At 34.2% G+C, this 10,148-nt stretch overlaps 3 protein-coding genes across 5 annotated transcripts; all 3 read right to left on the bottom strand.

The window, feature by feature from the left end:
• Positions 1-41: 41 nt before the first annotated feature.
• On the bottom strand, positions 42-2,094 carry LOC118733132 (ferritin heavy chain B). Of its 2 annotated transcripts, XM_036462372.1 has the most exons (4): positions 1,948-2,068; positions 1,688-1,848; positions 1,391-1,612; positions 42-1,323 (listed from the first exon to the last, which is right to left on the bottom strand). In XM_036462372.1, exons 1-4 carry the CDS (start codon positions 2,000-2,002, stop codon positions 1,126-1,128), a joined length of 636 nt encoding a protein of 211 aa, XP_036318265.1. In that variant the 5' UTR covers positions 2,003-2,068; the 3' UTR covers positions 42-1,125. The 2 variants fall into 2 exon arrangements, with proteins under 2 accessions (XP_036318265.1, XP_036318264.1); XM_036462371.1 differs by having other exon boundaries at positions 1,688-2,094.
• A 152-nt stretch (positions 2,095-2,246) lies between these two features.
• LOC118733131 (dual specificity mitogen-activated protein kinase kinase 3) lies at positions 2,247-4,689 on the bottom strand. Its single transcript, XM_036462370.1, has 5 exons — positions 4,083-4,689; positions 3,622-4,012; positions 3,422-3,554; positions 3,078-3,280; positions 2,247-3,019 (listed from the first exon to the last, which is right to left on the bottom strand). The coding sequence occupies exons 1-5, from the start codon at positions 4,142-4,144 to the stop codon at positions 2,816-2,818; spliced, it is 993 nt and encodes a 330-aa protein (XP_036318263.1). The 5' UTR covers positions 4,145-4,689; the 3' UTR covers positions 2,247-2,815.
• Positions 4,690-6,155: 1,466 nt separating this feature from the next.
• LOC118733133 (UPF0488 protein CG14286) lies at positions 6,156-7,272 on the bottom strand. 2 transcript variants are annotated; one of them, XM_036462374.1, is made up of 3 exons: positions 6,991-7,272; positions 6,784-6,918; positions 6,156-6,480 (listed from the first exon to the last, which is right to left on the bottom strand). In XM_036462374.1, the coding sequence occupies exons 1-3, from the start codon at positions 7,151-7,153 to the stop codon at positions 6,173-6,175; spliced, it is 606 nt and encodes a 201-aa protein (XP_036318267.1). In that variant the 5' UTR covers positions 7,154-7,272; the 3' UTR covers positions 6,156-6,172. The 2 variants fall into 2 exon arrangements, with proteins under 2 accessions (XP_036318267.1, XP_036318268.1); XM_036462375.1 differs by having other exon boundaries at positions 6,995-7,087.
• Between the last annotated feature and the right edge of the window lie 2,876 nt (positions 7,273-10,148).

Below are 10,148 nucleotides of genomic sequence, written 5' to 3'. Positions count from 1 at the left end.
GTTAAATATTGCGCCTTAATATATGCACTATTTGCTGCGGATGTGATTGAAATTCAAACAAGCCCAGTGTTTGCTAAGGCAACTCTTTTAGAATATATATATGCATATATATATTTTTAACAGAAGTTAGAGTGTCAAAATGTTCTACAAAAATACCAAGTAGCAAATTTTACTAGGTCACTGAAATCGAAAATCCGCGAATTTAGGAGGAATACAAAACAGCACATATCGCTGGGTTCAGTGATAGTGCTGAATAATTATTGGAAATGAAACGAGAGTGTAGAATAAAATCTCTTTTATATTTCTTGTGTGTCATTTGATATTAATTTTTCACTTTTTTCTTTGGAGCTGGAAACAGCCCTTATTTTTGATTTTTTTTAACACTTTCGTAATATTTATAAATTTTACGTGTACGCCGCATAAAGTTCCGTTACTTTTTACCGTTATTCCCTATCGCTTTGTGCGCTCGGCAGTGCTTTCTTTATTATTTTGTTGTATAAACAAGTAGGTAATTAATCGATTAAGTTTTTATTAAACATTTATTTAAAATAACATACCTAAGCGGCGTAGTACGTAACGGTGTAGTACGTAGGGTAAAACCGTCTTACGATTCTAGGGTTAGGTACTATTTCAACGTACGCCTTTCAGAAATAAATTCAGTCAGTATCCTTATCACATTTACTTATCGTATTGTATATCTCCTCACATATCATAATTCGACATTAAAATAAATTAAATTGACAATAGATTTTATGTACATAAAATTTTAACCTTAAACACATAAAGAATCCTGCAAACCAAAGTTCCTGAAATCTTAACGAAATCTTTAGGAGTATCTTATTTCTGTAACGATTTTTATACGAATCTTCATTGCTTTACCGCTTTTCTTCCGAAATTTCGTAAAAGAAATAAATCGGATGAGATCTTTACGAATTCTTAAAAATTTCTCTACAATTCAGAATACTCTGAAAAAATGGTTTGCAGGGAAGTTATGCGGATATCACACAAACACAAGCAAGCTGGTTTATTTTATTTTTCTTTTTTTAATTAACGTCCAACAAATACTGCAGTATTCGTTATGAGAGCCGTATTCCGTTAATTTGTTCCTAAGCAATTTCCAACACCCTAATGCATTTCCTTTCCTTTAATGTCTTTATCAAATATATGCACACCCAACTCTTTTTCACAGCGTTCGATTTGCCTTATATAATCGGCCAACTGTTTTTGTGCATCAACTTGTTCGGCGAGGAAATGTGTCTCCAGAAAATCGCATAGTTGAGGATCAATGTGTTTACTTGCCAAAGCATGTAGTGCCAACAGGGACTTGAAGAGAAACATTTAACCCTCCAAATAAGCACACTTGATCATCTCTATAAATTTCATTGCTTACCTCATTGACCGTTTTCTCCATATCCAATGCTTCTTCCAGCGCTGCTTTAAGTGTCGTAAACTTAAATTGTGGAGCTGGTAGATCCTGTAGCAGTATTGTGCCACCTCTTTTGTTCATGTATTCCATGAATTTTGCAGCATGTTCACGTTCTTCATCGCTAGCAGCCTTGAAAAATCCATATATGCCGGGTAAAGCCATATCGCAGCGGTCAAAATGGTATGCCTGTAACAAATTAAAGTTTATATGTCTATGAAATGCGCTTAATCTCGATAAAGTGATAAAAAATATTCTTCAAACCATGGCTAAGTAATCGTAGCTTGATTTCAATTCCAGTTGTATTTGTGCATTGATTGCATTTTCACACTCGCGATTGAAGTTTTGACGCACTATCAAACCCAAAAGGCGCCGGAACTGCAGACGTCCAGCAAAATTCATAGCTCCAATTGGATTTGATGTGACTATTGAAGTTTGTTTCGGAATGAATTCGAAGTAAATAGAAAATAAGGTTGATTTTTTTGCGTTGTATAAATATTCCAGTAATTTAGAATCGTACTTACAATTAAGAATGTTTTTAGGTGTTTGGGTGGTAGTACACACTTTAAAAAGTTGCATAAAATGACAGGCACATTGACAGGCCAAATGAACAATAGGCGCTGAAAAGAATGCAATGCGCCGAAGCGATTTTGCCTTCTATATGCATATGTTACGGAGTTTGAGTTTTTAGTTCCCGTACGAGGATGTTTAACTGAAATATTCAAAGGCAATGCCTGTAAGTCTTGTGGCGTGTAGCACATTATGTATTTTATTTCATATTTGTTTGCTTTTAGTTTATTTTACCGTTTAACAACTTCGCATATATGCGTGTACTTTATTTTTTATTTCGATTCCTTTTTTAGATTTTTTTTTTAACATATTTAAAGGTTTTCTATTTCTGCATGATAACAATTCTGTATTAAAATTTAAATAGGCACTTTAACTTCTGCCAACATATTAAAGTTATGGCTGCGTTATTTTCCTTTTTTATTTGTGAATATTTAGTAATTTATTTTAGATTCTAGCAACCATTTCATTACATTTACTATAATTTTATGATTTTTAATATAAAACATAAACATTTTTCAATAAGGCAACAGTTTTTGAATATAAAGCAGTATTTGACTCTTACATATTAACATCTGGTACACTTAGTGTGAAGATATTATTATAATACATAGCTCTACTTCAAATTGTAATCCATTTATTTTCTTTTTATATTTTTATTTTATTTTTTTATTTGTTTGTTATCAATTCACTGCGCCAAATTTCTGTGAAGGCCTCAAGGAAATTTAATCGCTTTTGTTTAATCGTTTACTTAACCACTATTTTAGTTTACAATTTAGATGCATTGAAGCTTTAGTGAAAATATACTGCTCGCGCACGAACAGATTATTCCGGCAAATCCAATATTCTCGACACAAATTCCGAAATATCTGTATCACGCTCTATGTGCTCAACAATAAAATCGTGTTTAAGCAGTTGTTCATAATTGGGACGCGCTGTATAGTTTTTCTGTAAACACTTAATTATGAAGTCTTCGAACTCGGTTGAAAATTTGCCAGGTTCAAGACGTGGTGGACTCTCATTCACGACCTAAAAACATTTGTTGATGACTAAAGAGTAACATTGCACAATCAGTTTACGAAAATACCTGTTTTAACTGCTCAAAAGGCGTTTTCCAGGAGTTATAAGGGAACCGGCCAGTTGCCATTTCAATCATACTGATACCCAGCGACCAGACATCAGAACGTATGTCATATTGAGCAGGATTGCCTGTTGGATCAATACGCTCGGGTGCCATGTATGGTTTGCAGCCAGCATCGATCGTTTTAGCAACAGAATCAACCAAGTAACCTGTCAAAAGAATTATTTAAAGTAAGTTTTTTTATGCAAAGCAATTCGGAATGCTAATTACTTTTACTTAGTTTCTTTATACGCAATGGTTGCGTAATAATACGTGTCAGTCATAAGCAACCGTTTGTTTACATTACTTACCAGAGATACCAAAATCGCACATCTTCACTTCACCACTGCGATTGATCAAAATATTTGACGGCTTTACATCGCGATGAATAACTTTAAGTTGTGCGTGCAGGTAGTGTAGTGCATTCACGACTGACATGGCAATCTGTAATAAAAATTCAATACAATAAATTCCTTAAAAATATCAATACTCATTTTAGCTATGTACGTACTTTTCCCAAAACGCTTTCCTCCATAGTTAAATTGTTTTTGAACACCTTCGGATAGAATTTGTCTAAGCTTGTATCCATTACTTCCATACATATCCAAACGTCACCTTCTCGAAAGAGTGCTCCATAAAAATGCACTGTGTAGGGACAATCGCTCGAACGCATGGAAATATCTAAATCCATTAGTAAGCGTTTTTGTTCTTTTCGATTTACAGTTGCTGTGATACGTTTTACAGCCATAACCGTGCCAGTCTGTTCGTGTCGCATTTTTTCTACAACGCCATATGCACCACGACCCAAATCTGCGATTTTCTCTAAGCTGTCAGCATTAATTTCGAAGGTTCGATCACCAATTTTAATTGTGGTACTTGAGTCTAAATTCCGTGGGGGCACACTGCAAATAAATATAAAATTGTTATTATGTTAAGAGATTGAATGGGTATTAACCAAAATTGGACACCTACATTTCCGGCTCGGGTTCCTTATGAAGCGTGAACTTCAAATTCGGTCTGGATTTGCCGGCCATTCTGGGATGTGTCTTTGTGTGTATGTATTGCAGCGGTGATAAGAAAAGTCAAGGACCTACAATTAACTACCTCTCGTTTGCGACCTAATACCAAATTGGGGTGCCGGCGTTAAACCTTGACCGACAATTTTATTTCGAATCTTCTATTCTGGCGCTTCTTCAGATCAGTTGCCTAAACCGCTTTTCAAGATTTTCCCAAATTTGGAATTTTCGCGGCTCCGTTCACGTTTACCTTTTTTTCTATTCTTTGCCTGGCTTTCTACTCGTTTCGTGTGGGCTATCGAAAACTTACTCCAATTGTCACTTTTCTCCTAATTTGGTTATATTTTCTAAAACATTCCGCTCTGGATATAATTAACTTTCATACAAGCCTTTCATTTAAAACATGCCGAATATATAAAATGATTAATTTTTCGTAGCTTAATCCTTCTCTAATTTTTTCAGCGATTCTCGATCCCTATCAAATAAAAAGCTTGTAAAAATCTTGCAAATTTTCTCGTTTTTCGTTTCGTTGTCTCGTTCGATATATGACATTTTGGTGCTGCCATATTGCAACCAGTGTTGCCAAATAAGTCGCTTAAAAATCCTCAAAATAAGATTTTAAAGCTAAAAAAATTGAATGGTCTATTGGTTAATGCTTAACGCTTTTCTTTGGGCCGCTGCGGGCATAAAAAGTTTTATTTACCGTGTTTATACGATGCATTAATTCGTGTGAATTTAAGTCGTTCATTGTGATACGGATGTATAACAGAGGTGTTAAAGAATGCAGTCCTCGTGACTTAAAATCTTCGCAGTCACATTCGCTGACAGTCTTTTCTGTTATTCATGACTAATTAGTCATTTTTGCAGTCTGAGGTGAATAATGAAAATTTAAAGCAATCTTCGCGTACATTTTTTCATAGAATTATAATGCTTATTTGTTTAGAAATCAAATGAGTACACAAAAAGATTAATTAAAACTCCAGTAGTATATAAAATATTTAGAAAATGTCAGTGAATTCCAGTAACTTCTAATGAAATAAATTTGTATGTATTATATGTACATAATCTGTACATATTATGTAAATGAAAAAATAACAAAGTGCATGTGAACATATTTCCAAAGAAATTAACAATGATTCTTGAAACTTATTTATACGTCCCCGTTAACTTTCAGCAACAGCAATTTTTCGAAATTGTTTTCAGAAAGCGTTCCACGGCGTGTGGTATTCAGTAATAAAGCAAACGAAAAAAGTATTTCTACTGCGGCCGAAGATGGCAAGGGTGTGTAGTATTTAAGGTATGCCTTTTTAATAATCGGGTCCGGTTAAGCATAGTTATTTTCTGTAGATTTGTCTACTATATATACATAGGGTTTTCACTGACACGATTTGTCATCTCGACACGCGGACGTCCCTCTCATTCTTAACATTTAAGTGTTTTTTTTTTAGAGTTTTGTTCACATGTTTTGACATACCTTTTGTTTTCATGCAGAAATAAACTAAAACCGAATAAAAGAATGCATTCCAATGGCTGAAATCAAATCACTAATACAAAGTGACTAAAATAATGCAATCCAATGGCTGAAATCAAGTAACTAACAAGAAATGAATAAAAAGGTGATTTATGAATAATAAATCAAAAAAAAAAGAATAAAGACTAATTTTTTTTTAGTCTTAGTCAGGACTAAAAAATTGATTGCAATCACTCGGGGCTTCAATCAAATGAATAATTTAGTTAAAAATGATTGCATTCTTTAACACCTCTGATGTATAAACGCACACTTAACATGCACCGCGAAATTTTAGCGTGTCGCTGCAATCCGCATTTGAAATTAGAGTTAAAAGTAGGGGCCCGGTCTTTTTGAATCATGGCGCAATGAACTAATAAGGAATGTACAGGATTCAACTTTCTCTGGCGATTCGTTGAATCAAGAGTTGAACAAAAATAGGCAACCGACCAACTTAATCGAAAGCGATTAGTTGAAAGGCCGTTTACACCATGCGATTGTTGCTTTCAACTAAATTACATATATAAGCGAAACAATTTTTAACTTTTTATTGACAATGCATTTAAATTTAAATCATCATTGTTTTCGTCTAGGACAAAATTAAACTTGAAGCCACCGCTAGAGGTTAGCTGCAAGTCTTTGCTTATATATGCACTACTTTCGCATTTTGTCTCCAAAGGGTGTGCGTCCACGATTACGGTTTTAGCAGGTTCTGACACATCGTCCGGCTTTGGAGTTTGAAAATTGAATCTGAAGTCTTTACCAGTTTGCATTATAGCAGATTTCTTCAGAAAGCTAGATTTTCTATTAGCTTCAATTGTTTGCGTAAATTTAATTTGCTTGGCGGCTGAAAATGGAATAAATATAAAAAAACATGTATGCATTAAAACATATCGCCGCTGGAATAATGAAATAGTGTAACACGAAAAGTATAGTTTTGAGAAAAACGAATTGGAAGTTGTTACAAACCATTACAAATACAATTTCGTTTTTCGGGAATAAATTAGTGAGCCGAAGATATATTTAAGAAAACTAAAGATTTTTCTAATAGATTAAAGGATTGTCTATCCAATGGTGCAATTATCGAATAATAGTGTATGTGGCATTTACACTGTTTCTTTAATCGAGCGACGATATACGCAATTCCTACCTAGTGCCATCTTCCTTTCTTCCTCTTTCATTTTTCCACGATAGTCTCCTAATGCAGCCTTCATTGCTTGACGCTTCTTTACAAAGGGCGAATTTGAGCTTTTAAGTATTCTTAAAGTTTTCGCGGTATCATCAGCTATATTTTGGAAAGGAAATAATAAAAGTTAGCAATAAGATATGAATTTGTACATATTTATCAAAAACTTGCCAACTTTCTGTGAAAGTTTCCCCGAATTGAGCGCATTCTCCAACTGTTGCACACACCAACATAGTTCCAACTCCATTTGAGCCTCATTTTCTGGTGACTCACGACGGGGCGCCACTAGTGGAGGTGGCTTTAGCACGGATTTGGGTTTCTTTATTTTACTCATCACTTAAGGAACTCGGTTTCTTTCTTAAAAAATTACAAGCCGAAATTTTCGCTCACGAATTGGAAAAATAACAAACAAAAACCAGGTGTTTTGACGTTTGCTTTCATCACAAATTCGTGTTGAACAAGGAAATTTTCATGTTAGGTTTGTTCGTCGAAAATCCAGCAAGAATTATCCAACACTCAAAATACCAGAGAGTAAAAAAATGCTCTCAAATTCTCTCTCATGTTCATGATTCAATAATACAAGGTTAGATAATAGGTTCATTCCTTATCTTTTTGGACTAAAATCTGAAAAGTGTCAAAATGCCAGAGCGTAAGCAAAATGCGCTCACTAAAAGAGAATAACAGGAAAAGTAAAGGAACGCAAAAAACCAAATTTTTAGTCCAAAGAATGGCAACAACAAAACTAACGTCAAATAAGAACAGAAATGTACGTACAAAACACATTCACACAAGCACAAGCATAATAAACACTTGCTATATCAATTATTTTTTGCCTTCTTCCAATTTCAATTCATTTCTTTTACTTTTTAGATTATTCTCACTTTTAGCGTATTCTTTAATTTCCGTTAATTTAAATTCAGTTGAGTTTGACACTTTTCAGGATTTTGCCAGAAAAAATTCTTCTGACTAAATCTGACTACTTCGGACTGATGAGAGTCACTCTCACTGACTGTTGCTCTCTCATTTTTGCTGTCATTTCCGAGTTAAGGAACGCTTTTTGGACTAAATCTGACTACTTCGGACTTTTTCTGACTATTTCTGGGAGATAAGGAACGCTCCTAATTATTGACAGCTGCGGTTTGACACTCCCATACAAAAGGTTGCATTTACGAAGGACGGAGAAAAGGGGAGAATGAAATCTCTTGGTGCGAAAATGGTAGTAGAAAAGTACGCAAAGTAGGCAATTAGTAGTGAAATTCCTTTTGTAAATTCTAATGTTTTTGCAGGAAATCTGGCATTTTAAACGAAATTTTGAACGTAATATTGATGTATCTATGTAAATTACGTAATTTATGTGCTATTTAGCTGTATAAAAAATGCAAAATGACTCAAAATTAAAATAAGACTACTATGAGATTGATGTAAACATCCCATTTAAAAACAGTTTATGTTTTCAACAGTTAAATATGCTTCATATGCATATACAAATAAACATATTGCACAAACGCTCATACCTCTATATCACACCAAAGCTACACTGTTTCCATGTAAATGTGCAAAGAAGCAACACGGTGCCACTGCTAAGGGAGCGGTGCGAGAGAGACAACTGTCAGTTTATCGAACCTTGTATTATTGAATCATGTCTCATGTTGAGAAACTTGCAAATTTCTGCACGAACGCAAATTTGCAGGAATTTGCCATGAAGCAATAATACAAGGTGGTATCAGTTGTGACAGCTCGATTTGACACTGCCTTAGCTCAGTAGAATGAGAAGAAAAATGGGAAGAAATGATCCCCATATGGGGGAAAAATATAAAATTTCACATTTTCTCCTAAACAAAATTTGCTTTTTTATAGTATATTCGATATGAAATGAAGTAAATACGATAAAATACCTTTTTAAGAAAACGAAGTGTGGATGCTGAGCAAAAATAAAAAACATTCAACTATATTAATGGGCAAAGAATAGTTAAAGAAGTAACACTGTTTCACGTAAGGCAGTCAATATAGCGGAATTAGAGCGAGAAGTTGCCAACTGATAACACCTTGTATGAGTTGCGTTCGCGTAGCTGTTAATTGTTCATGTTTAATCAAAACTTACAAGTTTTTGCGTTCGCGTACGCAAAAAACTTGCAAAGTAGGGGAAATTGAGAGAGCAAAGTGACATTTCTGCTGGAAAAATTTTGCAAACAGCAATTTGCCAACAGGAAAACAGCTGATCAAAAACAGCTGGTTGCCATTTACGCAAATCACAAAATTGAATTTGATGGTTTGGAAGTTAAAAATTACAAAATGCCACTAATTAAACTTGTAAGAAATAAGTAGTTATTTGTTTAATCAATAAACTGTGTCAGTATAACACTTTGTGATGACTTTTCGTACGTTTTAAATTTTACACTTTTGAATGTAAACAAAAATTATATCAGGTGTTCGTCTAACTTGCAAGTTTCTGCAAATTTTCTGTTTTGGATATTTTTCTCTTGTGAGAGAACAGATGACACTCCGCCTGAATTTGGCAGTTGGTTGGTTTTTACTGGAGATTTTAAACGAACGCACCTATTAGTTGCGTTCGCGTAGCTGTTAATTGTTCATGTTTAACCAAAACTTACAAGTTTTTGCGTTCGCGAACGCAAAAAACTTGCAAAGTAGGGGAAATTGAGAGAGCAAAGTGACATTTCATTTTGAGGGGAAGCTGCTGGTTTCTGCTGGAAAAATTTTTGCCAACTGCAATTTGCCAACAGGAAAACAGCTGATCAAAAACAGCTGGTTGGCATTTACGCAAATCACAAAATTGAATTTGATGGTTTGGAAGTTAAAAATTACAAAATGCGACTAATTAAACTTGTATTTGTTTAATCAATAAACTGTGTCAGTATAACATTTTGTGATGGCTTTTCATACGTTTTAAATTTTACACTTTTGAATGTAAACAAAAATTATATCAGCTGTTCATCTAACTTGCAAGTTTCTGCAAATTTTCTGTTCGCGTACTATTTGGGATATTTTTCTCTTGTGAGAGAACAAATGACATTTCGCCGGAATTTGGCAGTTGGTTGGTTTTTACTGGAGATTTTAAACGAACGCACCTATTATTGTATCATGGGAATTTGCAAGTTTCCCTGACAGCTGGTGTCCACGGTTGCATTTTAAACATAATAAACGTTTATATAATTTTTAAAATTCTTTCAGATGGACAAAAACAGGATATACATGTATATTTCTTTCTTCTAGCCATCGGGTTTCTTAAATCGAATCTGGTTGCAATTGCATTCCGATTGCGAATACAATTTTTTTTCAGCCGAGTTAAGTTCAAATCATTAGAATTAACT

The sequence above is a fragment of the Rhagoletis pomonella genome, unplaced genomic scaffold (assembly GCF_013731165.1).
Source record: "Rhagoletis pomonella isolate Grant_MI unplaced genomic scaffold, Rhpom_1.0 Rhpom_scaffold_00002, whole genome shotgun sequence".
NCBI classification, from domain to species: domain Eukaryota; kingdom Metazoa; phylum Arthropoda; class Insecta; order Diptera; family Tephritidae; genus Rhagoletis; species Rhagoletis pomonella.
This window is presented reverse-complemented; position numbering and strand designations above follow the sequence as displayed.